This window comes from Rhinolophus ferrumequinum, chromosome 28 (genome assembly GCF_004115265.2).
Source record: "Rhinolophus ferrumequinum isolate MPI-CBG mRhiFer1 chromosome 28, mRhiFer1_v1.p, whole genome shotgun sequence".
Taxonomy (NCBI): Eukaryota; Metazoa; Chordata; class Mammalia; order Chiroptera; family Rhinolophidae; genus Rhinolophus; species Rhinolophus ferrumequinum.
In genome coordinates, this window is record NC_046311.1 from 730,217 (window position 1) to 749,860 (window position 19,644).

General features: G+C 59.2%; 1 protein-coding gene across 5 annotated transcripts in view; it reads left to right on the top strand.

Moving 5' to 3' along the window:
* Positions 1-19,644, top strand: part of ACSBG1 (acyl-CoA synthetase bubblegum family member 1) — a 34,209-nt gene continuing 14,565 nt past the window's right edge. Inside the window, exons 1-4 of one of the 5 annotated variants that reach the window (XM_033100004.1) lie at positions 1-215; positions 652-883; positions 1,679-1,822; positions 12,305-12,405. In XM_033100004.1, coding sequence (XP_032955895.1) covers positions 1,692-1,822; positions 12,305-12,405 — 232 coding nt within the window. In that variant the 5' untranslated portion in view covers positions 1-215; positions 652-883; positions 1,679-1,691. Of the gene's footprint in view, positions 216-651; positions 884-1,678; positions 1,823-7,637; positions 7,794-8,340; positions 8,510-8,579; positions 9,503-11,355; positions 11,455-11,677; positions 12,204-12,304; positions 12,406-19,644 lie in introns of those variants that run through there. The other 4 variants (XM_033100003.1, XM_033100005.1, XM_033100002.1 and 1 more) reach the window with 4 other exon arrangements.

Genomic DNA, 19,644 nt, shown 5'->3' on the forward strand with positions numbered 1-19,644 from the left:
GTGGGGTCTACAGCTGTGCCGCAGTTACTCTCCTGCGTCTCAGGTCGTTCCTGTGACAGATGTTTACCGAGCACCTGTTCTACGCCAGGCACTGTCGTGGAGCTCGGTGGTGAGAGAAGGAACTACAGAGACGGACAGGAACGCCTGCCTACCGGGAGCACGCATTCTTGGGGACAGGCAGGATACAACACATGGGACACTGGAGTGCGACCATGGTGAGGGCATGGAGGAAAGAGACAAACTGCGGGAGTGCCGGGTGGGGTGTGGTCTCGGGTGGTCGGGGACGGGCTCACTGAGAAGGACATCGGCGTGGAGACGGATGGAGGTGAAGGAGAGTCCTCCACTGTGGGGACAGGGTGTCTCGGCCCGAGAGACAGCACACATACCACACATACATTGCCCGTGGCTTCAGGGTCCCCAACCTCCAGTCCCATCCATGGGCTCTTTCTAGAGAGCGCTACCATGGGTGGGCCCCACCGAGCCACACTGTACTGGGCCCCAGAGCACATCGGCTCCCAGCCAGCAACCCTTCCCCACTGCCCCCTGCCCTCCAAGCAGCCCAGCTGCGCCCACTGACCCCTTTGGGGACATTATAGGACTCTCCACCAGTGCCTTCTCTGTATTATACTGGGTTGAATCATGTCCCCCCAGAATTCCTGTCCAGAGCCTCAGAACGTAATCTCATTTGGAACTGGGGTCTTTACACGACGCCGTGGAGGAAGACGGCGGCAGAGATCGCAGTGATGCATTTGCAAACCCAGGAGCGTGAGGATCGCCAGCCGCCACAAGAAGCTGGAAGGGAGCCGAAGGACTGTCTACTCGAGCCTTTGGAGAGAGCGCGGTCCTGCTGCCACCGTAGGTCGGACTTCTGGCCTCCAGCACTGTGAGAGAACAAATTTCTGTTGTTCTGGGCCCCCCAGTTTGTGGTACTTTGTCCGGCCACCCGGGATCATACAGAGAGTCTTAGAGGAGAGGTTTCTGGTGTCAGAGAAAACCCTCTGTTCTCCCCGCCCAGCGTCTGTGTGTGGACACCTGCGCACCCACCATTAACACTCGCCTTCCCTGTCGCTGCAGGACTGACCCGTGCTTCTAGCAGGTCCCTCTGTCACGTCTGCTTTAGTGCAATGCTCTGCCAACTACCTGCTGGTCCTCAGTCTGGGGAGTGTCTCCTGGGCGGCAGGAGCCAAGGGCCCGGGGGCAGGTGGGCTGAGTGGGGTCATCCCTTCCCCGGCCCTCGCCCAGTTACCGTGAGGCAGGGTTGCCCGTGTGGGCGGTATGGGCCATAGGGGAGAGCAGCCAGCCAAGGTCTGGGTGCAGCTAGCTGCTCAGGGCCTCTTGTGCTCCACCACGGCCTGTGAAAGCCAGCGAGGAGGTTTTCTGGGGGCCCCGAATCCCAGAGCCCATTGGCCAGACTTCCTGGGAGAATGGGGCAGATTTGCATCAAAAAGAACACTGGCTTCATTGAAATTCTCCTCGTCTTGAGTGGAACAAAGCCACCAAGCAAAGGAAAGTTTTAATCCTGAGCAACTTCAGCTCTGAGGGGCGCTTTGAGCTTCTAAAAATAAAGAGGAAATGGCCTCTTTGGGCCCCTCCAGTCACTGCCTCCCCCGCCCCTTACCCGCCCCCACTGCCATTCAAGGCCACCCTGGGCAGTGGGGGACTGAGCTCTCTTCGGCAGATGCCCCTGGTAGATGCCACACAGTCCTGGAACTGGACGCAGCTGCTCACCCAAGGACCCCAGCATGCCGGACAGCAGAGAGGCCGCACAGGACAGCCGGCAGGATGCGAGCTTGAGGGCCACCCAAGAAAACTTGGGGAGCAGGTAAGTAGGTGGTAAGGTCTATGTCCACTGAGCCCGGGGTCAGGCTCTGGACTTGGCTCTGCTTTGTGAACTTGGGCAAGCGGCTTCACTCTCTGAGCCTCAGTGTCTCCATCTGGGAATGGAGGCAGAGTCTGCCTGCTCTCTGTTTGGAATAAGCACTGGCCCGGGACGCATGTCGTGTGCAGTGGCCACTCACTGTCTGCTCCCCTGTGTGGCCGAGAGGCTCAACCAAGAGGGGTGTGAGTCGGGGCTGCAGCTGGACGGAGGGGGCATTTTCTCGTCTCCAAGAACGTCCCCGTCTCCTCTGGCATGTGGCGTCAATGACAGACAAGGACAGGGAAAGCCCGAGGGTCCAGCTCCGGCTGACTGTGCGCCGTTGGCAGGTCCCTGCTCCGCTCTGGCCCGCAGCCTCCCTGTTTGGACATGAGTGCGGGGTTGCAGGTTCCCCACAGCCCTTCTGCCGCGTGTGTGATTCAGAGGAAGTGAATTCAGCTTGTCGGGCACTCACGAGTGCCCACTCTGGTCCACGCATGGGGTCCTGAGAATGTGGGAGTCACTCCCGGCCGTGGAGCTCGCTGGCCAGGAGCAGGGAGAGGGCAGACACATCAGCCCTGGACAGTGAGAGCCCTGGTTCTCAGGGTCCCCGTCCACCATGAAGGTCGGGCCAGTGTTTGTGAGGTCCATGCCTCAGGACGTGCTGATAAGGGCTGGCCGAGGGTCCTGTGCCCAGCAAGGGCCTGGCTGCTCGGGAGGAGGCTGGGCAGCTCACGGCCTGGGCCTGCTTTGCAGACCCCACAAAAGGCAGAGCCCCTGCCTGGGTCACGGAAGAGTAAGTAGATGAGGGCCTGTGGGGAGAAAGGGCTGGAAACCCCGAGTCGGACGGCGGGTCCTCTGCTGTCTTGCGTAGTGAGTGACTCTGGGTGAGTTGTTCGGCTTCTCTGAGTGTCAGTATCACCCTCTGTGCAAATGAAGGCGAAACGCCTGACCCCGACTGACCTTGTGGAAAAGTTGGGCAGACTCAGCTGGTGTGGGAAGTGCTTCCAGAAGCCCACGGGCTGCTCTCCATGCAGCGCGGGCCCCTCTTAACAGCAGGCTGCGGACCTACTGTGTGAGCTTCTTGAGCCTGTTTCCCATCTGTCACATGGGGAAGATGATGCCGTCTCTGTGCACCTTGTAGAGTAGCTGTGAGGAAAGGACTGTGAGCCCTTGTTTGACGTTATTCTAAAGTCAGGGACAGTGACAGCTGCTGCGGTGCCCCTCTGCTTCTCTGCCCCTGCAGGCAGACCCAGCATAAAGGGCACCATCTCAGGCCTGCCCGTCTGTCCTGGCCTCGTGGCCACGAGCACTGCGCCTTGGGCAGGATGGACTTGCTGCCTCCAGTGGCCTCAGAGGGGCCTTATTTTCCCTTTCTCTTCCCCGTGTGGAGGGGAGGCTGAGAGCTGAGGAGGGTATGCACGCCAGCCTGACGCACGACATTCCCTTTTGTGCTCCAGCAGTCAGGGCTGCCCCGGGGCGCTGTGGGCAGTATGCGGGGTAAGGAGCCAGGCCAGGCAGGAGAGGCAGGACCAGCTGGCCAGAACACCCATCTGGCAGCCTGTGTTCTGTACCCTCAGAGGCTGCGCTGTGGGCCACGCACCCATCAGGGGTGCCCATCGAGTGTGTCCAGAGCCTCTGTTAAACCCTCCTTCTTGAAAAAGCCAGGCTGGAGAAAGGGCTCAGAAGGAACTGGACAAGGGGCAACTCATTCTAGGATTGCAAGGTGGATGCCCGACTGGCAGCAGGGGCAGCGAGTGGCCAAGGTGTGGTGTAGAGGAGTGCCAGGTGGCTGGAGGACAGGTTGGGTTGGGGCCAGGTAACTCAGGTCTGTTTCGTCTGGTGTGGCCAGACTAGGGCAGCCAGGCCAGAGGGCGAGGCAGACGAGCCCAGGACACGTGGGAGCAGCAGGAGCCTGGGAAGAGCCTGGTTCTGGGCCGGTGAACCCGGCCGTGGTGAATGCAGCTGCAGCTGGGTGGGCTGGAGGCAGGAGGGCTCTGAACTGACCACGCTCCCCGGGCGCCCACCTGCCTCCCAGCACGGCCTGCCCGAAGACTGGGTGCAGAGAGGAGCCCCTCAGAGCTGGGGACGGCGTCCTCAGAGCACGACCCTTTCAGTAAGCGACGTGGGACTGCACTGACAGACAGACACTGTCCACTGGTGTTTTCGATCCTGGTGGAGAGGGTGGTATGAAGCCTGGCGTTGATGTCATTGCAGCCGAGGTGGCCGCCTGCGCACTCCTCGGCTGTACAGTACAGAGTCCTGCTCCTGTGTGGCGTGTTCCCGTCCCAAACAGCACGAGCTAAATCAGGCTCAAGGGCCGTGGTGCCACCAGGAGACGAGCTGAGCACGACACGTGTGAGCCTGCTGCTGGCGTCCCCGGGACGCCGCTTCACAGCAGACTTGTTGCTTTTCCAGGTAGAAAGAATACACTCTAAAATGTGATAAAAGGTACAGTGAGTCCAGAACCAGTAGCACAGCATTTGTTGTCATCAAGTGTCGTGCACTGGACGCAGCTGTGTTGTGTGCCCTGCTCTTATACAACGGGCAGCCCAGTGGCTGTGTTTGCACCAGCGTCGCCACGCACACGAGCAGTGCGTTGTGCCACCACATCAGGATGGCTGCAGCGTCACTAGGTCACAGAAAAAGCTCAGCTCCACTGTAATCTTACGGGACCACCATTCTCTGGGTTCCGTAGCCAGAAATATTGTTAGGCAGCACGTGTCTGTACAACGGAAGGAAATGGCGTCGTTGGGGTTTATTACTAAAAGGGCCTAGTGACGGGGGATAGCAAGTAGGGGTTCAGAGGACCGTGGGATGCCCCCCCCCGTCTACACCTGCTGCTTTTAGCCCCTGCTCCCCCCGCCATCACCCAGTAGCCCTGAGACCATCGGGTATAGACTGTTGGTTAGGAGCATAAACTCTGAAGCCCCCCTGTCTGAATTTGTGTCCTGACTTGGCTGACGGCAGACTGGGCAAGTCAGCTAATGTCTCTGTGGCTCAGTGTCCTCGTCCGTAAGGTGGGGACAGTGACAGGAAGGGCCTCGCAGGGCTGTTGTGGGGATTGGGGGTGTGGGTGTGTGGGCGCGTGGGTGCGTGGGCCATCGCCGTCCACTTGGCGCTGTGCACACGGCACCACCAGCTGTTGCTGTTGTAGCCTAGCTGTTGTCTCACCCCGGCCCTCAGGCCCGAGCCTGGCAGCACCTCGATTGCAGCTCTGTCCCTGCCCGGTGCAGCGGGATGCCCTCCCAGGCATTCAGTCACAGGCACAGATAGGAATCGGAAAGCCCTTTGTTGGGGACGTACCTGAGGAAACTGAGGCCCAGGGACTTGCACAAGGGCCCCCAGTGGGCCAGCGCCTCGGCTGGAATCCACAGAGCTTCGTGTTGGGCACGGCCAGGCTGCCTGCGACTCCTTCCAGGCTTTCAGGCAACTTGGTGACAGACACTCAGGCTTGTGACTTGCCTTAACAGGGCTGTTGGACACTGTGGGCGCTGCCAGCTGGGTGAGAAGTGAGTGGGGAGGCTAGACTGCCCCTGCCCACCATGGCAAGAGCCAAGGTGAAGCCTTTGGGGCCACAGAACGGGGCTCAGTCACAGCCGTGGGCCCACGGTGCCTTCTCCAGACACGCTCCTCTGGTGGGTCTGCGGGCTGGGTCGTAGACCGGCCCACCCTCCCTTTCCAGGGGACCATGGTCCCCAGAAGAGGTCTGTCTGGGTCTGTCACCAGGGCCTTGGATCCATCTCGCTCTGCGCCAGCCTTCCCCGCAGACCACTGCCTGCAACGCTTGCCCTCTGCCTCACGTGAAATAATCAGACCTTCACCCCTTGCCATCTTTCTCCCTTTAATTTCATTTTACCCCCCACCCCAGCCTGGGTCTGGCGGCTCCACAGTGACCTTGAGTCCATCTTTATTTATTGACTGTCAGTCCCATTGTCTCTGAGCCTTCTACGCCAGGTCCAGGCTCCCTTTGCTGACCTGTGTCCCCATGTTCCCTGCAGTGTCTGCACAGAGGAGGGCCTGAATCAATAATCATGGTCGGGGGGCAGGGAGGGGTCATCCGACCCTGGGCATGTGGACTTAATTAAGATTTTATTGCATGGTAGACAATTCTGTTTTAAAAAGCAGCACCCAGCCTCTAAATGCTAAGTGCTCTGGGGGGTACTCAGCCAGAGCAGCACCAGGAAGAAGCATGAGAGCCGGCTTTCCCTCCCAGAGGGCTTCCTGGAGGAGGTGGCATCTGGAGAACCATAGGAAGCTTCTGCCAGGGCACTTAGCTTGTGGGTTTTCCAAGGGGATGGAAAGGGAAGATTACATATTTCCCAAGCCTTCCTGATTCTGGAATAATCCCATTTGCCCAGGCTCCTCATCAGCTTGGAAACCTGCATCTAGCGTGGTCATCGAGCTGCCAGGAGGGGCTGAGCAATCTGGGTACAGAGTTCCTGCCCGCCCTCAAGTGAGGACATCCCACACACACGTCACCTCGGTGCCAACTCCCATGTTAACATCGCTGCTCAGCGCAAATCAGGAGCGGGAGGAAGGGGCGCATTGTGTCCTCTCCAAGACAGAGGGCTCAGCATTCCTTTATGGGGTTCACCCCAGGAACCCGAAACAACAGGAGAGCATCTGGGCACCAGTGGGACTGAGGGGTCCCCCAGCAGGTCCTCGGAGAGGCTCATAACCCATGGGAGGCTCAGGCCAGCACCCCAGACCTGAGTTGTCAGGGTGTCCCGAGGCGGCTGTGGGCAAGTTTTGGTGGGGAAAGAGTCCTTTCCAGGTCCAGAGGAACTGGAAGCTGGTGAAGGGCAGAATTTTCTAGAAGTTGGTGTACTGGCATTGACCTGCCAGCTTGGGGTAGCCATCTGGCAGTCGTCTGCCGTCTGCCCAGGTGGAGGGCCTCGGAACAACCCCATCCCATTGCTGCCTGCCACCACCCTGCCCCTTGGCCATCAGATGAGGGCTTAAAATGTCCCTCAAACACCCCATGGGGCTGCCTCCATTCTCACTCACCCAGCCCCCACTCATTCCAAAGGCAGCATGGGTCTTTGGCGTCATAGCTTGCAGGTGATGGCAAGAAGGTGATCTCGGGTGGTGGGAGGGGCGTGCCAGCGTGGTCGCAGGAGGGGGTTTCCAGGGAGTAGGGGTCCTGGTTCTAGAAGACTCCATAAACCTGCGAGTCTCTGGAATGAGGGAGGAGGTGGAGGAGGCACTGGAGGGCAGAGGGCCAGGTGCAGGGACGCTCGTCACCGTGGCGTAGGGGCCCTCCAGGCGCGTGGGTGACATGGAGCGGTTGGCTGAGTTTTCTAATGCAGGTAATGGGTCCACCAGCGCACAGTGTGCCCTGGTTTCACAGCCAGTCCTGGACACCTGGCCTCAAATGCCAGGTGCTGCCTCTGGCTGGGCGTGTGACACGGAACAAGTGAGGCTCTCTGGGCCTCTGTGACCTCATCTGGAAAACGAGACCACGACTCAACCCACATTCAGGGGCTGTTGAGAGGATGCCAGGGGCAGCCCAGGTAAAGCACCTGCACAGGTGGTGTGTTGAGTGAAGAAAAGGAAGAGGCAAGCTTCCTGCCCACCAGCTCTGGAGCCCGGGCGGCTCCAGGAGAAGGGCCCAGGTGCAGGCGCAGTGTCACCAAGGGTGACAGGCAACTCACTGATCTCCGGCAGTGCTGGCAGGTCCCTGTCCTGCCTCCCACCCCTGTTATGTAAGTCTCGCCAGTGGGCAGTCGGGGCCTGTGCCAGGTGGGTCAGAGGTATTGGGCCACACCTCAGACGCAGCCCCAGGCAGGCTGGGTGTGTCCCCACTCACTCCCAGCTCCACCGCCTCATCACCTGGAAGCCGGGACGCTGGCAGGGCTGGTCCCACACTCACGCCGGCTGAGTGAGGGTGCATGGGGTGCTGAGCCCTGCGACTCCCGCTGCGTGCAGGAGGAAGGTGAGCACTGGGCAGCCAGCCCCTCCTGGCACCGCTTCGTGAGTCCTCTGTGGGGTCTCAGGCCAGGAACAGGAACCGCACCAGAGCTGTCTGGGGCTGATGTTTGAGGTGACACAGGCGTTTAGACTAAGGAGAAGTGAGGGGCCCTGGAGAGCTCAGTGTGGAAAGAGCATTGCAACCGGGGCCACTGGAGGGACTGGCCTGTGTGGCCGTGAGCCGGGAGGAGGCACTGCTTCTCCTGCTCGGGGTTCTCAGGACCTGGGCAGTATTTGGGCGACACCCTCCAGTGGAAACATTCTCCAGCGTTCTGGGAGGCAAGCAGAAAGAGGCGGGAACTAGAACCGGTGGCAGGGAGGGTAGCTGGCAGTGATCAGGAGTCCTGGTAGGTGATGTGTCCTGGGGAATAGAGCCCCGAGCCCAAAGGCAGCCACCTCCCGGGAGGCCATGTGGGCTCAGCCAGGTGCCAGCCCGGTGTCACAGCCAGGAAGAATGGCGACTGCCCCTCGCCCAGCCGCGTGCTCTGACTCACGCTGTGTCTCTGTTGCAGGGTGGTTTGGTGGTGCGGGGCCCCTCTGAGGCCGACAAGGCTCCCTGGTGACTCCGGGACACGTTCTCTGAGGCCCTCTCCTGGGGTAGCTCGTGGGGTGTGGCCACCCCTCGGGGACCATGCCGGAGGTACTCCTGCTCAGGTCTGCCAGCTCCATCCTGAGGACCGTGTAAGGAACCAGGGGCCCCCTCCTCCCCCCTCACAGACCCTTTGCTGCCTCTCAGGGGTGCACCTGGGCGTGGCGTGGCACTGGGACCCCCAGACTTGGGTTTGGGGTTTTTCACCCCACTCAGTCACCCTCCTAATCTTACCAGTGTCCCAGGTTCCAGAATTTTCTTCTACTTACTCCCCAAAGTATCCATGAGGGTCCACCAGTAATAACGATGAGAGCTGACTACGCACTGAGCATTTTTCACACATCACATTATCCTCATGACAGCCCCAGGATTTAGGCAGAGAACAGGCCAGAGAGGTACAGTGACTTGCCCACTGTCACACAGCTGGTAAAGCCAGTTGAGCCCAGGCAGGCCGACTCTGGTGAACCTCAATGCTATGTTGTTTCAAGAAAGCACACAGAGCAGTGGCATGGCTGCTGAGGGCTGAATGGGAAGAGAGGGCAACAGAAATAAATAGGAGATGGTTCCCCATCCATGAGAGGTTCACATGGAAAAACAGGGCTGCCCTCAACTTATGTGTCTGCACAGTGACAACTTGAGCAGGATTAGCTCCAACCAGTGTGCACTGAGGTCCACTGCACCGCAGCAAGGACTCAGGACCAGAGGACAGAGCTGATGAGGCGTGACCCTGCTCTCGAGGAGCTCCCCAAGCCACTTGTACCCTTTAAAGACAAAGCCTGAGTGTCCGAGGGCCACAAGAGTGAGAGGGTGTTGGGGGTAATCCGGGGGGCTTCCTGAAGGAGGAGCTGAAGGAGGCTTGGCAGGCTCCGTGTTCAAACAGTTCCCATCAGCTCCTCCGGGAAGACAGTTGGAGAAAGGAGACCGTGGACCAGAAACAGTTAAAGAGAAGAGAGTGCAGACTCTCCCAGACTCCTGCCTCCCACACACCTCACCATGTATTTGCTCAAACACGCCTTTCGAGTGTTCCCCTGTTCCCCGTGCTACTGGGCAGGTGCTAGAGAAGTTTTGGTTTCTGTGAACAGAGGGTAAGTAAGACAAGGTGCTTCTCGTGTGTGGGGGGGGGAGCTGGGGGCGAGGACAGGCCGTCCTCAGCAAGGGGATCCTTTTCGGAAGCAGACCGGAGGCAAGTCAGCCTCTTGGGGCCATCCTCCCGCCCTGGCTGTCATCGTGACATGAGCAGCTCCTGCCCCGGAGCTGCAGCCAGCCTCTGGGGGACCGCGTTCCAGGAGGAGCCTAATTCTCCACAGGGATACAGAGTTCATCAGCTCTGACAGGCTCGTGTGGTCACTGACAGTAGTCGTACCCCCGCTGTCAGGATAATCTGTCGGCCACGTGTGCCTTCTGGGATAGCAGCAAGAATCAGAAAGGCCCCAAATACTCTTGAGGACTCAAAACCATAGGGTCTGCACCCCAAGTCACAGGATTTCTTTGAGGAAAACATTGTAAATTCCCCTGCGGAAGCCATCTGCTGTCCTCTAACCTACAATTCTAACAAGCTTGGTTATCTAATTTCTTAGTTTGCTACAAAGAACATGCAAGTAGGAGGGGGATGCGTTGCTGGGGCCAGCACACCGGCATGGCAAGAGGTAACCACGCGTAGTGCAGGAGAGGCTTTAAACACTGCAGCCGCCCCCAGCAGCAGCAGCTACGCTGGGGAGGGCCGGGCGGCCCGAGACGTGACGTGAATTGGCTCCCTTGGTGTCACGAGCCCGGACAATAAGGTCTGTTACGAGTTATGACCCTGAGTGAGCAGGGAAAGCTACAGCGAGGGTGGTGACTTCTGTCTCAGGTGATGAGCAAGGCTGACGGTCCCTTACAGGGACGCAACTTCCAAGGTCCTAGCAAGGGGAAGGCCACGCTTCACTTATCTGGAAAATTAGGTTTTGACCTTCTCTTAACTGGACATCCGATATTCTTCAGGCACAGGCCGTAGAGGGTTGGACGAGCCCTTCCATGGGCCGTCCACAAGGTTAAGTGCAGGCAGGGGGCCAGAGCCCACCTGTCATCGAGGGAGGAAAGGAGAGACGGGGAAGTGGACAGCAGCGGAGTCAGAGCCACAGGAGGCTTGCTGCTGCCGTGGTCCCCCACAGGGAGGTCCCCACAGGGAGAAGGTGCTTCCAACAGCCTCTGCTCCCCGTAAACAAGAGTCCTGATCACGATGGGGACGGTTGGCCTCGGCTTCCTTAGGTGGCTTTCTTTTCATTCAGTCTTTGTTTAGCTATTTTAAGACCAGAACCAGTGTACACAAATTTTATTAGGTGGAAAAAATGCTGCCTGGACCTTTTGATGGCGAGGATTTAAAGCCAGACTTGTTTGTGAGGAAGCATGAACATGGCGGCAGGTCACCGCCAGTGGTGGCCTGGGCTCATCGGGGGGTGGCTGACCAGCTGGTGATTTCAAAGGCCCAGCAGCTTTGAGCTGAAGACAGAGGCCGAGACAGCATGGCCGTCACCAAGCACACAGTCCTCCCCGGGCGCCGCCGCGGGGTCCCTCGCTCACCCTGTGATTGTCTGAGCCCGTAGCTCAGGGGCTGTTGGTATCATTACAGTCTCTTTTTGTCCCAAAGTGGAGGCAGCTTCTGCTTGATGACCCGAGAGTAATGGTGGTGCCGACGGCCGGAGCTCAGCAGGACAAGCGCACCTCTTGGTCCCCGCTGGCACAGTCGGCCTCACCCCAGCGGCGTGCGCTGTCCTTTCCAGTCCTTCCGGCAGCATCGCTGGAGAGGTCACCATAGTAACAGAAGGGCTGCTCCAGCCCTGCAGCCAGGGCTTGCTCACAGAGTTCTCAAGGAGGGACTAGCTCAGCCCCGCAGTCACCCCGTCTCCATCCCCTTCCCTCCATAACCTCCGAATGTCTTTTGCTTTGAAACTTACCTCAGGTTCTTAAGCAGACTGCCACCAGGTGGGCCCAGGTGTGTTCGCAAACTTAGTTTGAACCTGTGGTACCTGCAAGGAGTAAGGCCGAATGTGAGAAGCAGGTAATGGCCCAGCTGCGTGGGAACTGGGCCCCAGTCTGACAGACAGGACTCCCTGGGGCCAGGGTCCTGCGCTCAGCTGATGAGCAGCTGCACGGGTTGCACACTGCACAACTCCAGTGGGCTCTGTTGGCACAGCTGGCGATGGTGAGCTGAGCCCCTGGACTTGTGTAATGTGCAGCCCGAGGTGTGTGTCCAACCAACGCTTATCCGCCCAGAGGCAGAATCCTGAGGGGCAGTGAGGCAAAGTTCACAGTGGAGGCCCAGTAACCCCTTGGGCTGTTACAGCGGAAGAGGAGATCCGTGGTGCAGTGCCACCAAGCCTGGGAGGCAGGCGTGCGCTCCAGGCACGAGGGCTCATGGAGTGAGCCCCAGGCATCCTGGGTCCCATGCTGTTCCCTGTGTGGGTGAATAGACAGGGCCCATCCACGAGCCCCACCGGGAGCAGAGGTCCTCACTGGGGACCTGCTCAGGCTCCGTGAGTTTCTAAGCACAACCGCTCTCACTACCTGAGGACTGCTGAGGGTGGGGACCCCTTCCGACCCTGAAAGCCTGCACTCCACAGAGTGGTATCCTCCAGGGCTAGACCCCAAATTTCCTTTCCAGATGGGGGCACTGAGCCCTGAGAGAAGCATGCACTTGCCCAGAGTCACAGCAAAGTAGAGCAGAGCACAGCCTGGTTTCTCTTTCTCCTGAGCCTGCAGAACCTGTAGGGAGAGGCGGGTGGAGTGGTTAATGCTGCAAGTACCGAGGTCTGGTCCCCTGACCCCGGCGGGAGGCCCAGGTGCCAGGGCCAGCCCCGGGCTGAGATGCCTCTGTGCCATGTTCTCACAATTGTTGCCCCTCCCACCAGTTCCCTGACTGATGGACACACACTCGCCAAAGAGTCCCCAGGTCATGTGCTCGACCTGTCGTCCCCAGAGAAGGCAAAGGACGCCCAGCCGAATTCTGCAGGTGAGTCAGCTGGGGAGCCACAGGACAGAACTTGGGGGACGGGGCAGGTGGAACCCCGCTGATCTCCAGGCCCCGGAGACCTCACTATGCCCCTTCCATCATGACTGCCATTAGGGCCAAGCGTGAGGGAAGGTAGTGGGGGGAAGATTTCTTCTTCAGGAAGCTGGGGAGGGAGAGAGGCCAGAGACGGCGCAGCTGGGGCCTCAGCTTTCAGCTCGGGGTGGGAACGCCGAGGGACGGGAAGGCCTCAGCATTGCCACCTGCTGCCCTGGGACAAAGGGCAGGCTGGCAACGGCTGGCAGTTTGTTTTGGAGGCCTGAACAGTCACATGCTCTCTTCATGAGCTTCACCGTCAAATGATTTCATCTCAAGGGAGGCAGAGTTGTCACTTACCCTGAGGAGTCATAGAAATGACCATAACGACACAGTTTTGTTCATTTTTATAGGCTGTACAATATTGTAGCAATGGCAGAAGTTTAGAAAAATGGACACAGTAGGTGCCGTGCTGTCCTTGGGACAGAACGTGGTTGCTGTCGTTCGCTGGCCTGTGTGACCTCTCGGGGATGAGGAACTTCCCCAGCTGCTGGTTCTCGGGCTCCTCAGAGCAGCTGGGCAGGGACCCTACGGCTGCCCCTCCTTATAGGAGCTGAATGTCTGGTGGTCGTGCTTGAACTGGTCGTGTAGCTGGTAGAAGGTCCTGAATTTGGGGATCCCGCACCTTCCTCAGGGCTACACGGGGTTCTTTGGGGAGTGGGAGCAGCTGGGAGGCCGGTTCCGAGGGCCTCCGATGGCGTACGATGAGGCCAGAACCAAGGACAGGTCGGAGGCGCAGAGGCCTGGGGCCTCGCTCTGAGGCTTCCTCCCTCACAGTGCCCTGCCCTGGCTCGGCTGGTCAGAGGGCAGCCTGGTGTGAGGGCAGGGACAGAGTCAGCACCTGTGAGCTTTGGCACAGCCTGGTCACAGCGTGCAGGTGGGAGCCAGGCACACGTCGCCCTGCCCATTGTCCATGAGGAAGCTGGGTGTGAAAAGGCACAGGAGGGGAGACGCCCGCCCAGGGCTCTGGGTGCCCTGCTCCCCAGGCCAACTGGAGACCAAATGCCAACCCCTCACCCTGGCAGGGCTTGCCACCGCCCTCAGACAAGCTGAGAGTCTCAGGGTGGCCTTGGCAGGGATCTGGCCTGAAGGGTGGGGGGTGCACTTTTAGGAGTGGATACGTTCTCTCCTGCCCCTCCCCAGAGATAAAGAAGGAACTGGGCCAAGGACAGGACCGACTGGTTTCTGAGGGGCAGGGTTTGAGAGGCCAGGAGGGGCCTCCCACGCTCCCCTCCCAGGAACCCTGGCACCGCAGGACTTGCTGTGTTGCTAGGTCACCTTTGGCAAGTCCATCAGCTTGCGGGCTTAGTCCCCTCAGGCCACAGGAGTCCTCTGCGGCAGAGTGGCCGTCCGTCCGCATGGGCGTCTGTGGTACTCGGAGTCCTGGCCTGGGTGGGGGCAACTTGAGGGGCCGGGAGGGAGCCAGCATGGGGAAAGCGTTTCTGGTGACCCCTGAACCCCAGAAGGGCATCTGGTGTCCCCAGGGAGGGGCAGGTGATCCCCGCCCGGTGCCTCCTGTAGCAGAGGGGCCTATGGAACAGGCAGGTTTTAAACAAGTGGGTAGAGAATCCTGGAGCTGGTCCCATCGGGCTAGAATGGGGCCAGGCGGGGGCAGCGGCACTGCATTCAGTGCAGGGGTAGGAGCGGCAGGGTGTCTGCAGGGGAGGTCAGGCAGGCCTTTGGGAAGCGGGTGGGGACAGCCGGCCGGGTGTGCACCTGGACCCTCCGTCCTCTGCAGAGCCGGGCTGCTGGGACACTGATGCGGACAAGCTCCTGCCCTCAGAGAACTCCCCGTCGGAGGGAAGACAGGCTCTGAGTGAGGGGCGCACAGAGGCGCAGGGAGGAAGGCAGGCCTGCTGCCTGGGGGCTGGGCAATCAGGGTAGGCTTCCTGGTGAGGGAGACCCCTAGCTCGCCTGAGACCCTGGAGCCCGCGTCTGGGCCTGGTCTCAGCTCACTGGTCTGCCCCTGGGAGGGAGTGCCGCGTGTAGGGCTGGTGATGAGGGGGCAGGGACAGTCTGGGGGGGCGAAGGGGGCTTCTTGGCACCATAGCTGTCAGCAGGCCCCCAGAGCAGGGACCCCAGGCACTGCCCAGGGCAGTGCCAAGCAGGCTCATGGCTCCCACAGGCCTGGCATGTGGCTGCACTTGGCCCAGACCCGCCTCACGCAGCCTCTGGTGTTCCTGGGGGAAGAAGGGGTCTCTGGGGAGCGTCTTGTGTGAGACCCAGACTGAGCACGGACTGAGTGCCCGCCTGTGCCCCCTGGCCCCGCTGCTCAGAATCGTTACCTCCAAGGGCCCCTGGCTGCAGGCTGTGTGGGGGTGAGCCTGGAGCGGCCACCCGGGGCGGGGTCTTGAAGCTGCCCTTTCACAGAGCACTTTCCATAGGAGTGCAGAAAGGGAAGTGTCTACAGCAAGACTTGGTAGGGGTTTGGGGGTTGTGAGAGGGGTTCCATCCTCCTTCCCCTTCATAACAAGAGTGTTTCCCATGTGCCAGGCTCTGTGCTAGGGGCTGACTCGCGTTCCTTCATCTTACCTTTGTAGCAGCAGTGGGGTGGTACTTTCAGCATTCTCATTTGAATGGGGAAACCGAGCTCAGAGGACTTCAGTGCTTTTCTGAGAGACACACAGCTAGTATGAGGGGGAACTTTTAACTGGCTCTTTGGGTCCTAGCTAGCACCATGCACAGTGGGGTCCCCTCCAGGCCCTGCCTCCTGACTGCTGAGCCAGCAGCACCCCTGGGGAGCTCCTGGAGGCTTGCATTCAGGAAGCAGAATTCACCTAGGTCTCCCTGAGTTCCCAAGAAGCTTGAGGGTCCTTGAGGTCTGGCCCCCCAGATGGCTGCACCCCCGGGGACAGTCTTCCTGGGTTGGGCCACAGAGCTGCCAGAATCTGACCTCCACACAAAGGCAGCCTTGAGCTGGTTCTGGCTGCTCAGACCTTTCTAGGCTGAGCATGAACTCCAGCTGGAGCAGGGGAGGGGAGGGGACCCAGGGAGAGCAGCTGTGGGGGATGGGGCTGGTGAAGGTCTTGCCAGGGTCTTTCTGCACCCCCACTTTTCTAGGAAACTCCCACACCCCCTGGTTGCTTTAGAGCTGGGGGTTGGGAGGCTGGGAGCTCAGCCCAGCTTGGTCTCCAGCCCAGTGAGAGTAAGGGATGCACCGGGCCTGCCTCTCCCCCACTCCTACCCTTCAAGGACATGGGTGGCGTTTGGCTGAAGGAGATGGATACTGTCCTTCTGTCCTCGGGGAGGCAGAAGGCTGCTGTCACTTGAACCTCTGGGGGGAGTGGGGATGGGTGAAGGTAGGAAAGCCTTCCCAGCGGCCAGAGGAAATTAGTACAGATGACTCCGCTTCTGAGAAACAGTGGAGCCTCTGCGGTCCTTGCACAAACCTTTTCTCATGAAAAGGCCCAGTTCTGTCAAGTCACAAGTGTGTATCAGGTGCTTTTCCAGGCCCAGGGTTGTCCATGTGTGTCCCAAGATGCTGACCCCAAAGAAAGGGTCAGGAGGCTGGACTCATGCCCAGAGTGATGTAGGAACGCCTCTGGCAGCTGGGGTGCAGCCCAGGGCAGGGACCTGAGGAGGTGCAGGCAGAAGGGAGCAGACCTCAGCGGAGTCTCAGGCTTCCTGGAGGAAGAAGGGCACCCCATCCAGGCAGGTGGTGACTGCGGGCATCACTGGGTCTCGGCCAGAGGCCACAGGGGCCAAGGCAGCCCCTGGATGTTCTGCAGACTTTGCGGGGGTCCCCTGCCGGCTATCCCCTGCCTGTGCAGGACAGGTCTGGAGCACCGAGGCCCTCGCGCTCCAGGCTGGGATGCCTACCTCCCCTCCCACATCTCTGTGCCCTCCAGCAGGTGGAGCCCCAGCTTGGAGTCCACAGGGGCGGGTAAAGGCCACTCAGTTGCCCACCCCAGGGCTCAGGCCTGGACAAAAAGCTAAAGCAGTGACCTGGCAGGGGCTCATGGAGACCGTCTCGTCCATCCCAGTTGAATTCAAATGGGGAAACTGAGGACCAGGGAAGACAGGGGTCGGCCCAGGGTTACCCTGCATATTGTCCAGAACTCAGAGCTCCTGACCCTCGGGCGAGAAGGCTGGTGAGTGGCCCACAGCTGGAGGGGCTCTCCCCCCTGGAATGGCAGGAAACCTCAGGCGCAGGGGCCAGAACTATCAGCCTTTCAGCTGGTCCGTTCGGTACCACTTTGCCAAGTGGACAGACTGTCCTGGCCCAGGCAGCCTTGCCATCGTCTCATGTGCTGAGGCCCCCGTGGCCTCGTCCTTGTACACCTCCCCAGGAGTGCCTGGCCTGGGGCCCGCAGCCCAGGGACCCTGTGAGGAGAGGGCCCCTCCTGGCTCTAGGCCCAGACTGGCCTTTGCAGCAGGGGCCTGGTGCCCTGAGGGAGTCCTCTTGGAGATGTCTGTCCCAGGCCTGAAAGCCACCTTTGCCCAGGGCCAGTGTCTCCTGTTTCTGTGTCACAAGCTGGGCTGGACCATTCCCACAGCTTGTTTCCCGCAGCAAGCGCCCGGGGCCTCTCCTGTCGCTGCTCGCCAGCTAACTGAGAGTGACTTCCTCTGCTGGTTAGGCGCCTTTATTCGGGAGCCCCAGAGAACACAGCGCCCTGCCTGCCCGGGTACCCCAGCATAATGGGCCATTGATAAGACACGGGTCAAGGTCAGGCCGAGGCCGCTGGCAACATGAGAGAGAGGACGAGGGGACGGCGAGGGGCAGAAGGTGCGCGCCGGCCTTGGGAAAGCCCCCACCCCACGGCCCTTCTCCCAGCTCCCACGCCCTGGAGTGGGCTCGGCCCTGGCAGCAGAAGCTGAGGCCGCTGAGCTGTGGTGGCTCAGGCCAGAAGGACACTGAGCAGAGCAGCCCTCGCTGGGGCTCCCTGGGGCCCTCGGGCAGCGGGGTGAGGTTGAGCCTGGCCTGGCCTGGCCCGCTTGGGTAGGACTGTCCTGTGTGGACCTGTCCCTCTCTGTGTGGGGCCGCTGTGCGCCCTGCTTCATCACCAAGCCACCTGGGGAAGTATGGCGGGAGGCGAAGGCCTGGGTCCCCTCAGCACGGTCCTTGGGGACAGCCCTCCTGGGGTTGGGATGGGACAGCCTGACTCATCCTTCCCAAAGGCCCCTGACCTCTGCTCTGGGCCACACTCGGCACTCAGGACCCAGGGAACCTCTGGTCCTGCCTTCCAGGGCCTCCAGCCTGGTGGGAGTTGGTAATGGGCAAGAGGAAAGTAGGCGGAGGAACTCTGTCCAAAATGTCCTGCAAAACCAGGAACAATTTTTTTCTTCTGAAATCTACGCTTTGGAAAAGCTGGGACAAGGGATGAAAGCTGGAATCATCTGAGTGTCTTCCAAAAGGAAAGTGTCAGAGTAAATTATGCTGTGGCCAAACAGTGGGTTATTTATTATGCAGCCACACACACGCACGCACATGCACTCACACACACCCTCGCTCTCACACTCACACGTACACACACACACACTCGCTCACACACACTTATACACACACACTTACATGTACACATAGACACACACACTCGCTCACGCTCTCACACTACACGTATACACACAGACACTCACACACTTATACATACGTACACACACGCTCACACACACACACACTTGCTCTCACACACACTTATACACACACACACGCTCTCACACTCACACATACACACGGGAGGAGAGACATTAACGTCACACCAGTTAAAGACGGATGGTTTGGCTAATGACTATGTTTGATTAGGTCCACATGATATTTTTTTGTAAGTGTGAGCCAACAATTGAAAATCAGGGCGTTACACATGAACCCTCAGATTTCAGGCCCCTCTTGGTCTCTGTTCTGGCGGCACCAAATCTTGGAGCCGTGGCCGTACCCTGGGCGAGGCGTGTGCTTTCCTAGCTCCACGGCCCTCAGCTCCCCGTTGCCTGCCAGGGGCGGGGACATTTATCGCCCCCCGTTGATGGTGGCTTATCCTTGTGGTATCGAGGCAGAGAAGCAAATGGGGGACTGCAGGAGCAGCGCGTCCAGAGGAAAATGGGAGGGGACGCGTTTTCTTGTGGGAATGAAGCCTGTCTGCTGGGCTTCCGTGCACGTACTGGGTCCTTTCCTCATTCATTATTCATTGTTGTACATTATTCATTATGAAGAGGATACGTGACCCACCTGGCCCCCATGGGCACTTGGGTTGCGAGCCTCCATTAATACAATAGAAATGTGATCCCTTTTTCCCCCTTTGGATAAAAAGCAACAGCAACAAAATAAAACTCCCTGGAGCTGTATTTGTATCAGCGTGACGCCCACACACCAGTGTCAACGTGGTGACCTGGTGACGGTAGGATTCAGATTCAGGAGGGCCTATCACTGTATTTTATCAGGTACTTCCGAAGTGCTTGGGATTTCTTAGAACAAGTAGGTACTGTTTTGTGATTTAAAAAAAGATTGTCAGTGTTGAAGTTAAAATTTTTGACAGAAAAATTTTAGTAACGGGTCATAGAACTTACCTCTGATCTTGGCAACCTGTGATCTTGGTGAACAGGAGCCTGTGGTGACAACAGAGAAAGGCTCCTGTTCTGGCCCAAAGGGCCCAGAGGAACCTGTGCCAGGCTCGGGCTGCCAGCCGTCATGTCACAGAACCTTCAACAGTGTGGGAGCTCAGCGCTCCTCCCATTTCTTTAAGCGCTTGTATTGAGGTATAACTCAGATGCCATCAGATTTGCCCACGTAAAGGGTACGGTGCGGTGATTTTTAGCAAGTTTACAGTTGCACAGACGTCACCGCAACCAGTGTTAGAACACGTCCATCACCCCCAGAAGGTCCTGCGTGCCGTTTGTGTCCCGTTTCCACCCCAGCGCACCCCGAATCTGCTTTGTGTCGCTCTGGACACTTCACAGACACGGAGCCAGACCGTATGTGGCCCTTTGCTTTGGCTTCTGTCACTGAGCGTGCTTCTGAGTTTCATGGTGGAGCCTGTGTCAGTGCTCTCCTCCTCCTCCGAGCTGAGTGGTAATTCCCTGTGTGGGTGGGTGGCCTGCGGTTCCTTATCATCCCCAGCTGATGGGCTTTGGGTGAGTTCCACTTCACGGCAATGATAGACCAGCTGCTGTGCACTTTCACGGACAGGTTGTTGTGGGACGTGTGTTTTCTTT